This window comes from Melospiza melodia, chromosome 11 (genome assembly GCF_035770615.1).
Source record: "Melospiza melodia melodia isolate bMelMel2 chromosome 11, bMelMel2.pri, whole genome shotgun sequence".
Classification (NCBI taxonomy): Eukaryota; Metazoa; Chordata; class Aves; order Passeriformes; family Passerellidae; genus Melospiza; species Melospiza melodia.
This window is the reverse complement of record NC_086204.1, coordinates 765,140-783,344: the sequence shown is the minus strand read 5'-3', so window position 1 is coordinate 783,344 and position 18,205 is coordinate 765,140. Positions and strand designations below refer to the sequence as shown.

Here is an 18,205-nt window from a genome sequence, read left to right as displayed (position 1 = left end):
TGGGGGCTCACCCTCAGTTTCCTCCAGCTTTGAGTTTCAACCCGACTGGAGAAGCAGCAGCAATATATTCAGGAAAAGCCTTAGTGAACTGCTTATTTTTCTGAAATGAGAATCAGTACTCCTGCTGCCACAGCTTTCTTTTCAGTAGCAGTTGACATGCAGGCTGAGGAGCTGGACTGAGAAGGCTCATTTTAGGGGCAAAGTGAGCAAAATCCCGAGTTGTGGCCAGTAAGAGAGATCATAGCCTGTCTTCCCAAAACATCCCTGCTCAGCAGCAAACCCAGGATGCTCTCCACCCCTGAACCTCTCAGTAAACCCTGCTAGGCAGGTACTTATAACAGCGTGGCGGGGTAAATCCCTGCAAAATGGGATGTAAATCCTAAAAATGGGATGTGCGATGCCTTCCCAGCCCGGAGCAGAGGCACGACCCAGTGGGCAGGCACTGGCAGCGCCAGCCCCGCAGCGAGAGGAGCAGCGGCTCCGGTTTCCTCCGTGCCGCGATGACTCACCTGCTTCCCCCGAGCGAATGAAAGCCAGCAGCCTCTGGCAGAGGACGAGGTGCAGGCACAGGCTGGATTTGCAGAAGTGAGGCAGACGCTGCTTTTCCAACCAAGCCAGCAAAGCTGCGGGGCTGGCATCCTGCGCTGCCCAAGGAGAGGATTAGCTGCGAGCAAGGAGCCGGATCCTGCCTGGCTTTTAGGGTGAGTAACAGGTCCCTGCTACGGGGAAAGGAGGTGGGGAAGGAGCCCTGTTGCTTTATGGCGATGGTGGTGCTGAGGCACAAGGGGGATACGCGAGTTTCAGCCTGCCCGTGCCCAAAACGAGCTCCTGCAGGGCTCCCTTCCTCCTCCTCACAGAGCCCAGGCATGGCAGCTCCCCGGGGGCTTCCAGAGGAGCGGGGGTTCCTGTTTGCTTTGGGATCTGAGCGCTGCAAGGGCTGTGGGGAACGGGCACGAGTGGGGAGGGAGGGCTGAGCCACCCCGGCTCCTGGTTGAATTCAGGAGGAATCCGAGATTCAGGAGGAATACGGGGTTCAGGAGGAAACCGGGACAAGGGGATGATGTTTGTGTCCTTCTGTGCCGCCACACATGCTCTCGGTGTTTATGGCTAGACCCCATAAACTGCAGCAGGACTTTAAATGGATCGTGCTCCGCCCAGGGCTTTACAGCGAAACGACGGCCGGGGTTGAAATGATCGCTCACAGCTGCGCGAAGAGAGAGCCAGAGAGGGGCCCTGGCAGTGCCAAAGCGGCTCCTTCCCGCCCCTGCCCTGTGCCCTTCTCCCGCTCCTCCCTTCTAACAAGTTCTCACCAGGTGGCTCGGCAGCTCTGGCCACAGGCACCACCGGCCCATGCCGCTGATGTAAAGGGGTGTCTGCCCAAAAATCTGCATTAAAACAGAAAGGGAAAGCTGAAAGAGATGGCAGAGGAGCCCAGCGTTCTAGTTAGTTCCCACTACACACAAGGGCATCAAATTCCCTTTTAGACCCTTTATCTCCAAGCTGAGATCCTCAGGTTTCCCTCATTTTCCAGTTTGAATGTGGTGAACCCCCAGTTTTCCTTCAGCCTCTAAAATGCCACACAAAGTTCACCTGAGGAGAGCTCTGAATGGTTTGATGGTGCAGGGTGGACTTACAGGAAGGCTCAGAAAGATGTTGAAAAAGTCAACAAAAACATCATCTTGCAGCAGCAGCCCCATGTCCATGGAGGCTATGGATGCTACAGGGGGAGAAGAGAGAGTTACCTGGGCTTTGTGTGGCCAGCTGTGAGCCAGAGGTGGAGTTTTGGGGGGAATCAGCTTTGGGAGATGTGTGGTGCAAGCTTGTCCTGTGCTCATGCAGGGGGAGGATTTGGAGCTGGGACAGTGTGTGAAATGTGATTTGGGATAAGTGGCACAGGCTGTTTGCAAAGCACCAGGTTCAGGAGCATGCAGGAGCTGGGGAGTGTGAATGGCAGCCTCCCAACCAGCAGAGGCTGGGCACAAATGTGGTGGCATCCACAGGGCAGGAGAAGGGAGGTGGCTGCAGGGCACAAGCTGTGTTCCTCTGCCTTACCCTAACACTGGGCATAACACAGCTCATCCACCCAGGACTCAGTGCAAGTGTCAGTGGCCAACACCTCCCACCACCCTGTGAAGTTTTATTCATTTCTGGAAGATGTGGATGCAGGAAGGTGTGCTGGCATCATCCTGCTGGTGGGTGGGTGCCCCTGGAAATGCCCTCCTCCATCAAGGCACAGAAGTGTTACAGGGAGGACCTATATTTCAAAACTTAATTGCTTTTTCCCCCCATTTTTCCACTTTTTGGCGTGTGTTTAGAGGGGCTGAAGCCCCCAGCAAAGGGGAACTCACCAGGAGTCATCGTGATGGTGCAGTGTTCCGGTGCTGGGTTCCGAAGTGCCACCCTGATTGTGACACACTCCTTTGGGTGACTCCTGGGGGGCTGCAGCTCCCTCCAGGCCTGCTTATCCTGCAGAGGAGAGCACTGAGAGAGGATCTGAGCAGTGTCTGTATGGGCCTGCAGAGGGGATGTGCAGAGGGTGGAAGCCAGGCTGCTCTCGGTGGTGTTGTGAAAAGGGATGAGCAGAAATTGGAACAGAGGAATTCCCACCTGAACATGAAGAAAAACTTATTCACTGTGATGGTAACTGAGCACTGCAATAGGTTGCTCTGAGAGGTTGTGGAGCCTCCCTTAGTGGAGATATTTGGGAACCATCTGGGCACAATCCTCAGTACTGGGCTCAGGGGACCCTCCTTGAGCTGAGGTGTTGGACCAGGTGGTCCCTTGTGACCTTACCCCTCCTCTGATGCTGTGAAATGTCACTTTTTAAATCTCCAGCCCTGCAGAGACACTCGGGCAGTCCTGAAATGAAACTGCCTTGGATTTGTTGGGAAACTGCTCCAACAAAGGCAGGAATTATGCATTTTATTCTATCTTTTCAGAAGGTTAATTTATTACTTTATGATACTATATTATATTAAAGAATACTATACTAAAACTAAAGAATATAGAAAAGATACTGAAGGCTAAAAAGATAATAATGAAAATTCGTGACTCTTTTTAGAGTTTTGACACAACTTGGCCCTGATTGCCTAATGAATTAAAACAACTCACACTGGAGACAAAAGAAATAATCACTTGTGACTAAACAATTTTCAAACATATGAGCAGAACACAGGAGAAGCAAATGAGATAAGAATTATTTTTTTTTAAAGCTTCTTAGCTTCTCAAGAGAAAAATCTTAAACAAATGATTTTTTTCAGAGAATATAAATGCCACAAAACCTTTTCCTCTCCCTGCTGGGGCAAATTTCTTGCCTTCAGAGGAGGTTCCTGGTGGCACGTCAGTGCTGGGTGTCACTGTCGGTTCATCTGCTCAGTTCGGGATGGGAATTTCACAGGAAACCCCTTTGTGTTTGCCCCAGACAGACCAAGCCCACATTTCTTATCTGCTTTCTTCACCAGATCTGGGGCTCAGACCCACCCGTGGAGACCCTGCAGCTGGAAGAGGAGAAGGAGGAGAAAAAGAGGAAGCCCCGTCCTGCAGCAGGAGGGAGTTGTTCCCCTGGCAGGAGGAGGAATCTGCTCCCCAGGTGGGTGTTTGATGCTGCTCTGGTCTTTGTGCCAGACCTGGGGGCAGGACAGTGTCCCACAGTGTCCCCAGCAGCGGGGCCACCTCACGAGGTGGCGCTGTCAAACCAGGAATGCGGAGCTGCTTCCAGCAGCAGCAGCAGCAGCAGGGCTCTGCATCTCAGACAGAGCACAGCTCCGAGCTGATTGTGGGGCTGGTCACTGTGCCAAAACCCACAGTGATGTGGGGAAGGGGCAGCTGTGGGCCACAGAACACCTGCTCCTCCCAGCGGTGCCAGGCAGAGCTGTGGGAAGGAGTTATGGGGAGGAGCAGCAGCTCCCATCATGGATCCGTAAAGATTTCTGCAGCTGAGCCCTAGAGATGAGAGGGGGGATAGGAATGAACCGGAGTGGTGGCTGTCTCACACCTAAAAAACTCAAAAATCCTCAGAGAAAAGTCAAAACTTAAAAAAAAATAACACATTTTCCAGCTGGACACTGAGCAGATGCCCAGTAGGATTCTCAGAGGATGGGGTGGCTCCTTGGGTGCTCATCCAGCTCTGGGACTGTGATGGCTTCTGCCAGGAAAAAAATAAGGCTGTGAGCAGGAATTGTCCAACATGATCACTTTGGGAGGGCACAGGGCCATTTCCATGGAGTTTCTCCCCAAGAGGTCTGGCAGGATGGAGCTCTCCTCTCCTGGCTTCCCAGGGCACATGGTGTCCTCACAAGAGGAGCACACGTGAGCTGGGTGGCTATCTAGGAGGAAAAAAAAAACAAACCAAAAAAAGTTTGAAAAAAAGAGGTGGACACAGGAGCAGAGCCCAGATTTAGAAGGAAGCTCGCAGTGGCTGGGCTCCATAAAAAGATAAGGGCAGGGTTGCAACATCAAACACATCAGGAGGGCTTTGCTGCCCCTCTGCCCCAGCCCAAATCACCCACCCTGACGTGGGGAGCAGCCCTGGGGTGATGAGGGGCAGAGCCTCACGTTCCCAGAGGGGATGGGCTGGGGTTTTTCTCCTTGCTCAACATCAGCTGGCACTGCTCCCCAGCGTGGCAAAGTCCAAGGCTGCCCAAACACAATGTCAGCCTCACTGCCTGGGGTCACTGGGCACTCACAGCCCCCCCAGCAGCCCAGCCTGGCCCTTTTGGTGCCATCAGGAGGGTAGGGGGTGTTTCCCACACACCCCAAATGTCTCAGCATTGCCCTGGCTCTGGGTGATGGTCTGCAGAGCCAGAAATCTGGGGAGCTCCAGCCTGAGTGCACAGACCTGCTCTCCCCCTTAGCATAAGTATTAAATATAAGTATATAAGTATGTCCCCACCACAAGCTTTTGGGGGAAAATTTGGACTTTCCCCCCCCTGTACAGCCTCATGCTCTTTTCATATAAATAGTTTATAGGACATTAGGCCCGCAGAGCCTTAAAAGTGGAGTTTCTCTAGGCTGAGGAATTCCAGCTCAGCCTTAAATATGAATTCTTTCCTTGAACACACTACAATGATTTTTACAATGAATTCCAGCTCACCCTTAAATATGATTTTCTTTCTTGAACACCCTACAGTGATTTTTCTCATGTGATTTCCCTGCTCAGTCTCCTGAGTGCATGAGATCTGTTTGCTCAGCAAGCACCCCACTGGTGTTTCCTTGGGGAGTATTTTTGAGCCTGTTGCCATTTGTCTGTGGTTTCCTTGCTTGGGACTGTTCCCTTACAGCTGACAGCCCTTGTTGCAGGCTCTGCCTTCACTTGTCTCCCCTCCAGCTGAAGCAGAACCACTGGTGTAACCTTACCCCAGCCTCTGGGGCTGTTGACTTCAGCAGCCTGGGTTAAATATGTGTTGTGGCAGGACAGGGACCTAATTCAGCCATGAGGGAGGGACATGGGCAGTGGCACCTTGCTGTTATAATTAATAATTTTTATAATTAATATTATTTTTATAATGTTTTTTTGTTTTATAATTTACAATGTCAGGCCCAAATTCACCCCTTCATCCACTCAGGCAGCAGTTTGAGGATTTCTGCACGTATGGAGATGTGAGGTGTGTTCGGCTGAGATTAACAGCTAACACAGCCCCCAACCTGGCTGGGAGTGCTTTTTTGAGTGTGAACTCAAAATAGGGGGGAAAAATATCCCAGCAAAAACAACCCTGACCAATTTGCAGCAGCGGGGAAAGGCATGTGCTGAGAGCTCTCCCTGGGCTATTCTCCACCCTTGTACAGAACGAACTGAGCCAAGCAATTCCTGGGTCTCAAATCCCGCCTGTCCCTGACGTTCTCATCTTCCAGCTTCCCCCCTGGCTGCTGCTGGAGGCAAACACGTGCTCGGGGAAGGTGCTGGCCCCCGGGCAAGCTCTGCAAGCACAGCAGGTAGGGGCTGGCAGCCGGCAGTGCCCCTGGATCTGGGCAGGGGGCTGCTGGGGCATGGGGCAGTGCCAGGGGCTCCTGGGAGGGGTGCCAAGCCGAGCGGTGCTGTCAGAAACGCCAATCACTTGCTTTTAAAAGTTTAATACTAATAAAATGGTTATAAAAATAGCAATACAATTAGAGGAATAAAAATTTTGGACAATTTGGATTAGACGTCCTGTGGCTGCTATCTCGCTGTGAGTCCTTTCTTTAAAAAATTATCTTACATAGCATAGCTTCTATTTTAACATTATGTTATAACCTAAAACTATATTTAACACGCTACTTAAGAAAATTAATACATAATTTATATATATAGAAAATAATACATAACTTTCTAACATAACACATATAAAATTCATTTTAATATTTGCAAAAACCCCATCATAAAGTATGCATTTTTGACAGGTGGGCATGGGGACAGGTGGCTCAGAGAGGGGTGGGGAGGGAAGTGGCTGTAGGAATTTGCTTCTTGTTACTATTTTTTGTCTTTTTAAAAAGGAAAAAAAGCTTAGAAGTTTTTTTGTTTGTTTGTTGGTTTTTGGTTTTTTTTTAGTGTTGGAAGCAGAAAAGTCTTAATAAAAGGCAAAATAACAAAACTCCTTACAGAGAAAACCTGAGCCAGGTGCAAGAGGTTCTTGCTCCTGGTAAAACACTCCACAAAAGCAATTAGTTCCTTTGCTCTCTTCTTTTTCTAGTAAATTGCTTAGGCAAGACTTTTTGGCTCCTGTCCAATTGGCTATCCTCAAGTTTGAGGTGAAGTCCCCAAAGTCCTATGAGGTGGCTTTTTGCCTAATTGAAGAGAGAAACTGGTGCCATCACCTGGGCTGTCCTGGGGACCATGCCCCAAGGCTCCTCTTCCCTTTGTGCATAGTCCAGGGAGCTGAAAGAGGAGGGAAGGGTTTTTTTCTCTCACTCTGTGTCTCTGCAAGTTTGCACTGACTAATTTGCTTTCCTAAACTGCCCTTTAGGGCAGCCCAGGTGATCTGCTCTGGAAAGGCTGGAAGCCCAAGGTCCCTCTTCTTTCTGTGCGTGGTCCAGGGAGCTGAATGAAGAGGAAGGGTTCTTTTTATTTTCATTCTGCATGTGCCTCTGCAAGTTTGCACTGATTAATTTGCTTTCCTAAACTGGCCCAGGTGATCTGCTCTGGAAAGGCTGAAAGCCCAAGGTTCCTCTTCCCCCTGTGCACGGTCCAGGGAGCTGAATGAGGAGGGAGGGGTTCTTTTCTTTCACTCTGAGTGTGCCTCTGTAAGTTTGCACTGATTCATTTGCTTTCCTAAACTGGCCCAGGTGATCTGCACTGGAAAGGCTGAAAGCCCTCTGGCCACCAGCCCACGGCCACCCCTGACCCTGGCAGCACCTTCAAAGGGAGCATGGGGCTGCTGCGGAGCGTGCAATGTTTGCTCACGGCCAGGGCCAGCAGCTGCTGCCTGCCAGCCCTGGGGGGTTTCGTCAGCGTCCTGCAGCGCTCCGGGGGACACTGCTCGGCCACTGCTGCTTGCACAAGGTCAGTGTCCCCAGGGCCCTCATCCCCCACACCCCACAGGGGCTAGGTCACTTCTGAGCTAAGCGCTGGCTCGGGTGCTGCGTTGGATTTTCCAGCCCTGGGTGAAACGTGCTGCATGTCCAGGTGTGCCAGGCTGGGAGCACCTCAGGAGCTGCTGGTGTGGGTCCAGGCAGAGGCAGCTGTGCCCAGGGGTGGGCAGGGGTGGAGGTGATGCAATATCAGGACAGGCAGCCCGTGGCTGAGGTCACTTGGGTGCAGTTCAGTTGCTCATGCAGGGCCTCCCAGCACAAAGCACTTCCCTGGATGCATCTGGAAGTGGTATAGCTCACAGAATTCACAGAATAACAGAATTACTGGAAAAGACCTTGGAGATCGTCAAGTCCAACCCAGCCCTAACCCCTCAACTAAACCCTGGCACCCAGTGCCACATCCAGGCTTTGTTAAACACACCCAGGGATGGGGACTGCACCACCTCCCTGGGCAGCCATTCCAGAGCTTTATCACCCTTTCTGTGAAAAACTTTATCCTGATATCCAACCTGTATTTCCCTTGATGCAGCTTGAGGCTGTGTGCTCTGGTTCGTCAGTGCTGCCAGGGGAGAGACCAACCTGAGCACAGCCACTTTATTTAGCTCAGTTTAGGAGCGTGTTGAGTGTGGGGAGAGGAGAGATGCTGAAGATGTTCCTGCTCATTGCAAGGGGTTTGACTTGATGACCTCCAGGTCCCTTCCACACCAAACCAAAGCATTCTGTGATTCCATGATGCTATGCCCATCCCTCCTCCCTCCCAGCTGTGCCACTGCTGGAGGCTGGGGCATTTTGGGTGTGTTCAGCCTCCTCCTGGGACTTGGCATCACAACAAAATGGGCAATTCCTCCTCCCTGTGTGACATCTCTGTTGGAAAAAAAAAAAAACCAAAAAAACAAAAACAAAATAACAACATTTCCTTTCTAATTCAGAATTTTTCTTTAGTGCTGGTGAAAGACCAGTGGGTACCTGGGCTTAGCAGTCTGGGTCTGCAATCTGTTGGGCTTGAGATCCCAGGGTCTGGGGTGAGGATCACAGTGCTGGCAAAGTCCCCAAAAGCCATCAGACACTGCCCCAGGGTCTGAGCCACATGGAAATTTCATATCCTGTCTATTTAACCCTCAAGTTGCCACCCCCCAATGGCGTGACATTTCTGCAGTTTAAGGCATTCCCAGATGGAAGACAGGGATGGAGGGGGACACACAGACAAGGGATGAGTCACAGCAGCCCCAGCAAGGCACAGTGCAGAGGGAAGCCTTGATCCTTTACTGCCTGGCCGCTGGCTGGAGCTGGAAAAGGGGAGGAATTCCTCATGCTAGCTGAGAGAAACTCATCCTGCTCCCCTGGAGGGTGCAGGGACACGGCTGTTCCCTGTCCCTGAGGGCTTGCCTTGGAGGCAGGAGGCTGCAAAGTCCAGCCTGCCCAACCCTCCTAACTCAGCAGCCACTTCCCAACCTTGGCACTTGTCTCAGGATATCAAACTGTGCCGGCGGGAAGCGCCGGGCTGGGCCAATAAAGGCCAATAAAGGCAATAAAGGTGTTCCCACGAATTAACAGCAGGAAGAAGGAAAAACCTGAGCCAGTTGGGACTCACCCTGGCAGGGGACATTGTCTCACTCTCTGGCTGTGCCTGTGGCCCTTTGAAGGTGGATTTCAATCCACTGCTGGGTGGTGTCACCGTGGGCACCGAGCCCTCCCCAGCTGCCTCCCGGGAGGGTTTTGTTGGTGACACCGGGGGTCACTGGAGCACGCAGCTGGGCCAAAGCACAGCCCCAACAGCCTTTCTCCAAAAAATAATTTAAAAAATTAAAAAAAAAGAAACTGAATTAATTTTTTAAAAAGCACAGCCTGAGCAGGCTTTCCCCAAAATATAATTTAAAAAAAAGGAAAAAATTAAAAAGAAAGAAACTAAATTAAATTTTTAAAAAGCACAGCCTGAGCAGGCTTTCCCCCCCAAAAAAATTTAAAAATTATTTAGCAACACCGGGGGTCACTGGAGCACGCAGCTGGGCCAAAGCACAGCCCGAGCAGGCTTTCCCCAAAAAATAATTTTAAAAATTTAAAAAAATAAAAAAACAGAAAAAAAAGAAACTAAATTAAATTTTTTAAAAGCCCGAGAAGGCTTTCCCCCCCCCAAAAAAAAAATTTAAAAAGAAAAAAAAATTAAAAGAAACGAAATTAAATTTTAAAAAATATATAATTTTTAGAAAGAAAATGAATTAAAAAAAAATTTTAAAAAGGCGGTCTGGAAGGGGAGGAGGGGAAGGAAGGCAGGCGGTAAACAAGCCGGGTGAGTCCATTGAGGAGGCCCGGGAACGCTTCCCGGGAGAGGGCGCTGGGTCCGCGGCTGCCGCTTCTCTCCGGCTCCCAAACTCGTGCAGGGCGAGCACAGGGCCTTGGGCATGAGCCTGCCAGCAAACCCTCCGGGGCTGGCAACATCCTGCCACCCCCGCCACCACAGCCCTGCCCACCCTGGGGGGCTCTGCCAGGCTGGGGGTTGCGGCCCGGTGTGGATTTTTGGGATGGGGAGACGATGTTTGCATTGTGCGGCTGCCTTTGCTCCCCCCCTTGCCTTCAGGGTTGGCTGGAGCTGCCCAGCCCCGAGGCTTGCAGGGCACGGGGGTCACCCCCCTGCTCAGGGGCCTCCTCTTGTAAACATCTGGGTGTGTTCGAAGCCAAAGGTGGACAGAGTTACTGGGAAATGTGCATGTAGAACGGTAATTCCAAGAATTTGGAGCTGTCAGAGCACTCAGATTAAAGAAACTCTCCACAAACCTAGGGAAGAGGGCTGGACACTGCTTTACATTGCCTGTGGCTTGACAGCTCCCCTTTATGGGAGCTATTTTGGGCTCCTGCTCCTGCTCTGCTTCCTTTTACTCCAGCTGAGCTGTTAGATTTGGGTGACCACAGCTGAACTTGGGCTGAACGTGAGTTGCTGAGCTCATTTCCCAGGGTAAAACACCACGTTCGTTGGTTTGTTTGTGCGTTGGAGCCATTTCTGTGTGCTCAGGGTGCAGGAGCAGGGGTGGTGCTGGCAGGAAGCACTTTCTGGAGTGCTCAGGGCAGGCTGTTGCAATGCTCGGTGGCTCTGCCTTGCTCAAGCAATTCCAGGAGGAGAGAAGCACCCGAATTTCACCTCGTTCTGGACAGCCCCGGGGGATTGCCACACACCCATGGCTGCTCCAAGGTGCTGCTGAGGGCTGAGCCAAGTTGTCCCCGCAGGGAGGGTGGGGATCTGGCTCTTGAGATGGGTGATAAATCAAAGCCTGGTGTTGGCCAGCACTTCCACCTCCTCTCTCCTGAGGATCCGGCTCTCCCTGGCCACTTTCCCTCTGGATTCTGGCTGTACAGTGGCCGTGTCCGAGGCAGGGTGGCTTGGGATGGCGGGGAGGCTCCAGCTTCTCGAGGATAGGCAGTTCTGGTGCCATTTCCTGAGGCTTGCACAGGGCACAGCAGGATCCTGTGGCTCCGTGGCAGGCGTGTGGGTGGCGTGTGCTCGCCCTGGGACCTGCGTGTGCCCTGGTGTGTGCACACACGGCTGCCAGCTCCGTCTGCTCCTGCTGGCGTAGCTCTCCCGCCCCGTGGATCCGGAGTCTCTTGTCCCATCTCCTGGAGCTGCAGCAGATGGGACAAGCGACCCTGTGGGGTGGAGACCCGGACATGGTGGAAAAACACTGGGCACTGCCTGCGGTTTGCTGGGCACTCCTATGGTGGGGCTTGAGGATTTCTCCCCCCTCGAGTGATCCTTGCAGCGAGGCTCTGCAGGTCCAGCTGCTGGAGGCTGTGACCTGCTCCAAGGAGGGCACCGAGGCTTTTGTCCCCCTCCCAAGAGCGGGCACCAAGCCAAAGGGGCTCGGTGGAGCTCCATGCCTCCCTCTCTCCCTGTTGTCCCGGGGCGGCCGGATTCCATCCCTGCCAGCTCTGCCAAGGCAGCCTAATGTAAACGCTGCCGAAAGCCTTGGATCCGCTCCCGCCCGCTCAGGGACGAGGGGTTGTTTTTCCAGTCGGGAGCGCTGTTAAAAACACCCCAAACCCACCCAACCTCTCCGCTCTCTTCCCTCTGTTCCCTCACTTTCCCGCACCCGCCCGAGTGCCCCTTTGCCGGGGGCGGCCGGGCCGGAGCGGGCGGAGGAGAAGGAGGAGGAGGAGGAGGGAGGCGGGGTGGTGGCGGGCCTGTCCCCCCTGCCGTGTCCCTCCCGTCCCGCCGCGCTGCCCAATCCGTGCGGCGGGGCCGGCGCTGCTCCGCCATAAAGGGGCGGCGGGCGCGGCCCCAGGAGCCGAGCGTGGGATCCCCGCGCCCGCCCGCAGCCGCCGCCGAGCGCAGGTACCGGCCCGGGGGGACACCGGGACACCGCTGCCCGCCACCCGCCACCCGCCGGGCTCGGCAGGGCCGGGGAGGCAGCCCCGGGGAGATCTTCCGAGGGGAAATTCCTCCTTTGGGGGAAGGGGAGGATTCGGGGGGGGGGGGGGGGGGGAGGAGGAGGAAGTGGCAGCTTGAGTTTTCTGTTGAAAACATTCCCTTTGCAGCTTTTGTGGTTTTATTTTTGGCCCCCACGAGGCTGCCTGGAGAGGCACGCGTGGGAGATGCTTCTGGCAGGGCAGCGGGGCGGTGGGAGCCGCGGCGGGGTGGGCTGGGGACGGCTTATCCCGCAGGGATGTTGGAGCGGCTTCCCCAGTCAGTCCGCATTCCCAAAGTGCCGGCATTCCCGGCATTTCCCTGGAAAACAGCCGCTACTGTGGGTCGGACACGAGTGGGCTGGCTGGCGATAGAGCCCGGCCCGCAGGGCTCTGGGGATTCTAGAGCGACCCCGGCCCATCCCGCTCCCCACTGCTGCTGGGGTGCTCAGGGCTCCTGTGTGCTGCCTGTTGCTTTTCCTGCTGCCCTGGCACCGGGCTTGGATAGCCTCAGCCAGGCTGAGAAAGCAGCTGGGGCAGAAAAGCCCTCCTCGATGATGCAGATTTATTGAGAAAGCCCCAGCTAAGCTTTCCTTGCATTAGCCTTGCTCTTGAGCGGAGTGTGGAGGTGAAAAGTTCATGTGGGGCTAAGGAGCCCTTTGGAAGTTTGTTGCTCTGGTTTATTAGCAGGAGTTTGGTGTTTTGAAGGGTTTCTGGAGCAGGGCTAGCTTGAGCTGCTGTGTGTTCTCCCTGAGGAATGACAGGGAACCGCTGGAGATGGCAGCCAGCCCTGCGGCCGAGCTGCCTCCTGCTCCTCCCTGGCCTTGGGTGGGGAAGGGGGGTGCTGAAAAATGTGGGCACGCAGGGGAAGACTCACAGCTGGGGCTGTCTGTGATTCCCCTCTGCAGGAACCCCCTCGTCAGGACTGCAGCCATGGCCACCTCAGCGAGCTCCCACCTGAGCAAAGCCATCAAGCACATGTACATGAAGCTGCCGCAGGGGGAGAAGGTGCAGGCCATGTACATCTGGATCGACGGCACGGGAGAGCACCTCCGCTGCAAAACCCGCACGCTGGACCACGAGCCCAAGAGCCTGGAAGGTGAGAGGGCAGGTGCAGCACTCGTAGCCCCTCACTGGGTGGAGGAAGGATGCCATTTCTCTCTTCCCGTGGCAGAAGGATGGTTTTTAGGGAGGATGTTCCTCCTCGTGCCCTTCCAGCTACCTCTTTCCCCATATACCTTAGGGGGATGTTCCCAGCTCTCCAGATGTGGAGTTTCAGGGAGATGCCTGGGGCTGGGAGCCCGTCCTTGGTGCTGTCCCTGCTGTGGAGGGGCTGCTGGCAGGGGCTGGGGGCTCTTGGCAAGGGCTGGGCTGCCCATTGACTCTTGAGTACTCGTTTTGGCCGGAAGTAGTTTGGCAGAAGAAAGTGCAGGGGAAAGAATGGAGCTATCCGGTGTAATTAAGAGCTTGTGTCCCTCAGAACAAACAGTCCCAGCTTACACAATAATAGCATTAGGATTTTCCCCAGGTTGCCATGGAGCTGGCTGGAGACAGTTATGAAATGAAAATACTGTATGTGACTGAGCAGAATTTTCTTTTTTCTTTTCTTTTCTTTTCTTTCCTTTTTTTTTTTTTTTTTTCTTTTCCCATCTCTCCTTTCCCCTTTTCCCTCTGAGGGAGTGGTTGGCACAGCTCCTGTTGGAGATCTTTGTGCTTCCCATCCTCCCTCTTTCCCTCTGGGATATGGAGGAGATAACATTGCCTGGGTAGAGTTCTGGGCTTTGACCTGGAGGGCAGTGGTCAAGATGGAGGGTGGGCAAGGGGCCACACTCCCCTTCCATGTGAGATTCCACTCTCTGATTTCCCTTCCCACCTTCTTAAGGCCTTGGTGGTGTTACTGAGGGTATTCCATGGCTCCCCTCATTCCCACAGCTGGAAGGTGGCTCGTGGTCTGCCCTTTCCTAGCTGAGGGGACCGGGTGCTTTGCTCATCCCTGTGATTGTTGTGACATGGGAAATGTCCTCAGTGCTACTCTGTTCACTCAGGCTTGGCCAACAGCCCAGCAACTTGTTATTTTCCAGGGTGGCTGGGGACTTGCACTCCTGCGATTTTTTTTGCTTGTTTTGGGTTTGTTGGTTGTTTTTTTATTGGTTCCCCCACTTGGAACAAAATCAGCTGAGCTGGGACTAAACCTATTCTCTATGAGCATCTTCACATCTGTCTTCCTGGAGGGCGGCAGGGATCCCATGGGTCACTGTGGCTGGTTCCTCTCTTTGCTCCAGATCTGCCCGAGTGGAATTTCGATGGCTCCAGCACCTACCAGTCCGAAGGCTCCAACAGTGACATGTACCTGCGACCTGCTGCCATGTTTCGGGACCCTTTCCGCAAGGACCCCAATAAACTCGTTCTCTGTGAGGTCTTCAAGTACAACCGCCAGTCTGCAGGTGAATGAATGGACCTTCTCCCTACTTCCCTTCTCCTGGTGTTCCTGGGAAGGGGAATGGGAACCCTGCCCAATGCTGTCTGTGCCCTTAGCATGACACAGAAATAACGTGAAAGTAGAGAGCAAACAAAGCGCTGGTGATGGACTAAAGGGCTGGGCTTGGGATTCTTCAATGCTGCTTGGGACTCAAAGTGTTAAATAAGTAGAAACGGGGAGTGGAGGTGGCATCGCTCATGAGCCTTGTGTCGCTTTTCCATTCCAGAGTCAAATCTCCGACACACCTGCAGGAGGATTATGGACATGGTGTCCAACCAGCACCCCTGGTTTGGGATGGAGCAGGAGTACACTCTCTTGGGGACAGATGGACATCCATTTGGCTGGCCTTCCAATGGCTTCCCTGGACCCCAAGGTAATCTTCTGGGAGCCTGGAGCAAGTCAGGAGTGTTTGAACTGAAATCTGTGTGGCACAGCTTCAGGCGAGTTGAGGGCTTCAAGGTGCTCCTAGAACTGAAGGTGGACAGTAGAAAGTGGAATATTGGCAAAAACCAAGCAACCAACAAGATTAAATTTGTCACAGAAAGGCTGAGGTGGGGATTGGCCACATCCAAATTTGCTGCTGGGTTTGTTGATCTGCAGGGGACTTAAACTCAGAGGCAGACTTAAAGTCGGGGCGAACTTGCTCTCCGTCAGTGTTCTACCCTGCCAGATCTTCCATGAAAAACACACCTTGGGGCTTTTGAAGAGTTCTCTGTGCATGCTGGGTGTTCACTGGATGTCAGGGTTTTTCCCTGTGGAGGCTGATGTTGCCCTGTGCTGTTGCAGGTCCGTATTACTGCGGTGTGGGGGCAGACAAAGCCTATGGCAGGGACATTGTGGAGGCCCACTACCGAGCGTGCCTTTATGCCGGCGTGAAAATCGGAGGAACCAACGCAGAAGTGATGCCAGCCCAGGTAAATCATTCTAAGATGCTTCGTGGAGTGAGAGAGAGCATGGAAAAACCCCAGGCAGGGGGAGCTGTGTGTGCCTGCTCTGAGCTGCGTGGCTGTCAGCATCAGCGGGTGGGAGGTGCCTGTCTCCACCCCGCTGAGCCCCTGACCCTCCTCCTTGCAGTGGGAGTTCCAGGTGGGACCATGCGAGGGGATTGAGATGGGTGATCACCTCTGGATCGCACGCTTCATCCTGCACCGGGTGTGCGAGGACTTCGGGGTCGTGGTGTCCTTCGATCCCAAACCCATCCCTGGGAACTGGAACGGTGCTGGCTGCCACACCAACTTCAGCACCAAGAGCATGAGGGAAGAAGGAGGTCTCAAGTAAGTGTTTGGGTTGTTTACTGGGCAGGATTTTGGATGACACGGGATTTTGGTGCTTGGTGTGACATCTGAGTCTTCTGGATAGGGTTTTTTTGGTTGTTTTGTTTTTGTGGTTTCTTGTTTTTCTTAGTATGTATTTTTTTTTATAATGACACATTCTTGTCTTGATGCTTGGTGGGCAATTCAGCCAGCAGTACAGCTCCACCAGTACAGGATGCAACTATCTCTAACAGCCTGTCCAGCTCCTGACCTCCCAGTGCTTGGAACAAACAAACAAACCCGCTCAGCACAGGGCTTTTAAAATGATATTTTTATAGCCATGATGAAAGAGAAAGACCATTTGCTTCATCTGGGCAAGGTTGCCATGTTTGCTTAAGAGATGAACATCCTAAAAATGCAAACTGTGAGTTCCTGCACATGACTGCTGTGCAGTCAGGACACTGTGTCAGTGGAGCTGTGTGGAGGGATGCATCCTGGCAGCTCTGTTTTTTTGCCTTAATCTTAGTGCTGCCCTGAGATAACGTGACTCTGTAAGCTTCATGAATAGCAACGCCAGTGTTGAGAGCTCTCCTGTCTGAGAAGTGGGAAGTTTTAACTGGTGGTGTCTCACAGGTGGCACTCCCTGGGAACCTGTGGGGTTTGGCCATGAGGACTTTTCTGGGCCAGGAACAAAAGTGGAGAGAAACCCCGTGTTGGGATGAACAGCCATGTGGGCCGTGGGGCACAAGGCATCATCACAACGTGCCTTGGGGACTCTGATTAATCTCGCTGTCACTTTGACACGACAGTCCAGAGGCGTTCAGCTCCAGAGGTGTTCAGCTCGTCCCACCCCTCACTGTGCCACCCCTGTCCCTCCCTCCCTCCCTCTGCAGGCACATCGAGGAGGCCATCGAGAAGCTGAGCAAGCGCCACCAGTACCACATCCGCGCCTACGACCCCAAGGGGGGGCTGGACAATGCCCGGCGCCTGACGGGCTTCCACGAGACCTCCAACATCAACGAGTTCTCGGCCGGCGTGGCCAACCGCGGCGCCAGCATCCGCATCCCGCGCAACGTGGGCCACGAGAAGAAGGGCTACTTCGAGGACCGCCGGCCCTCGGCCAACTGCGACCCCTATGCCGTGACAGAGGCGCTGGTCCGCACGTGTCTCCTCAACGAAACCGGGGATGAGCCTTTTGAGTACAAGAACTGAGCAGACTGCGCCCCGCGGCTGCCACCGCCGCCTCCCCCCCGCGCTCCCCGCGCCCCTAAAGTTCCCTTCTAGCTGTAATCCCGAGGGTACAAGATAACATGTTTCGTGTCTCAGTAACTCTTGTTGTCTTGAGGTGGGGGAGGAGGGCAGGTTTAGTTTTATCCGTGTCTGTTTGTCGTTGACTCTTTGGAAGACGAGAGGAGGACAGGGTGTTAGAGAACTTTTAACCACTGTTTTATTTTTTTTTTTTGTCTAATTCATGTGTACATCCGATGGGATCCTGTGGCTTCCAGGGACAGACTGCACACACAGAAGTTGTGTAGGAGAGGAGAAAGCTTAAAACAGAGCCAGATTTGGGGGGCCAGCCCCACTGCTGACTGATGGCTGTCTGTGGAGAAGGGAAGATGGGAGCTGTGGTGATGGGAGCTGTGCGTGTGCTCCTGCCTATTTGGGGACGTGACAGGGACATCTTCGCCCTCCGGCCACTCTGAGGTTTCTGGGAATCTTCTGGCATTGAGGAGAACTCTTGGTTCTGTCACTGGAAGTCAACCCATCTCTGGCTCATAACACAGAGTGAAGTAGTATTTTTCTATTTAAATATAAAAAGAGAAAAAAAAATATATATGAAAGTGTTTTTTTCTTGGAAGAGATGACTTTCCAACGCCTCATCCAGCCAGAGCAGGCAGAGCTCTTGCGGATGCAGTCGGATGCAGGTGGGACTGAGGGTGAGCTCAGAGGGAGACTGGGATGAGATTTGTTCCAGCATGGAGTGGAGCTTGCAGGCGGGGGTTCCCAGAGCAGGAAGCCTGCAGAAGCATTTGTTACTGTAATTCAGGTGGCCGTGACACGCTCGGAGTGGGAGGAAGGTGTCCTGAACCAAGAGTTGACTGGTCAACAGTGTTCTGGACAGAGCTGTGGCTGTGTCACCTGTCCAGTAGGGCTAGCATGTCACTAAAGCAGGGCTTTGGATAAAGGTTAAAAAAAAAAAAGAGAAAAAAAAAATAAAGAAGAGAAGTTTTAGATTTTTTTTTTTTTTCATAATTAATGTTCTTAGTTTCTCCGACTGAATGGTTTTACAGAGACCGCTGATGCCACTGTTGTGTCCTGGCTCTCTCGGGCTGCCTGCCATCCAACCAGGATGATGGGGGCTAGGAGAAGGGAAGGGAGAGGCCACCTGGCCCTCCCAGCCAGCCCTGGCACTCCCAGCTGCTGCTGGGGGGTTCTGACGTTCTGGGATTTTTCACTTGGGTATCTTAGATGGTGCCAGTTATATTCTGTTGCATATGGACTTCTTCCCAATAGGTTTCTTTTTTTTTTTTTTTTTTTTTTTGTAATAAAAAAAAGAAAAAAAGAACAAACCCTTCAA

At 53.1% G+C, this 18,205-nt stretch overlaps 2 protein-coding genes across 4 annotated transcripts in view; one reads left to right on the top strand and one right to left on the bottom strand.

Annotated features, from left to right (window-relative positions):
- Positions 1 to 2,358, bottom strand: part of RGSL1 (regulator of G protein signaling like 1) — a 15,774-nt gene extending 13,416 nt beyond the window's left edge. The window contains exons 1-4 of the mRNA XM_063165195.1: positions 2,349 to 2,358; positions 1,635 to 1,747; positions 1,311 to 1,385; positions 510 to 639 (exon numbers count right to left, since the gene is read on the bottom strand). Coding sequence (XP_063021265.1) covers positions 510 to 639; positions 1,311 to 1,385; positions 1,635 to 1,747; positions 2,349 to 2,358 — 328 coding nt within the window. The remainder of the gene's footprint in view (positions 1 to 509; positions 640 to 1,310; positions 1,386 to 1,634; positions 1,748 to 2,348) is intronic.
- On the top strand, positions 540 to 18,205 carry GLUL (glutamate-ammonia ligase). Of its 3 annotated transcripts, XM_063165204.1 has the most exons (10): positions 540 to 701; positions 3,462 to 3,589; positions 5,851 to 5,931; positions 7,258 to 7,474; positions 12,804 to 12,994; positions 14,178 to 14,339; positions 14,601 to 14,747; positions 15,161 to 15,288; positions 15,449 to 15,648; positions 16,521 to 18,205. In XM_063165204.1, exons 4-10 carry the CDS (start codon positions 7,341 to 7,343, stop codon positions 16,837 to 16,839), a joined length of 1,281 nt encoding a protein of 426 aa, XP_063021274.1. In that variant the 5' UTR covers positions 540 to 701; positions 3,462 to 3,589; positions 5,851 to 5,931; positions 7,258 to 7,340; the 3' UTR covers positions 16,840 to 18,205. The 3 variants fall into 3 exon arrangements, with proteins under 3 accessions (XP_063021274.1, XP_063021275.1, XP_063021276.1); XM_063165205.1 differs by lacking the exon at positions 5,851 to 5,931; XM_063165206.1 differs by lacking the exons at positions 540 to 701; positions 3,462 to 3,589; positions 5,851 to 5,931; positions 7,258 to 7,474 and adding an exon at positions 11,763 to 11,824.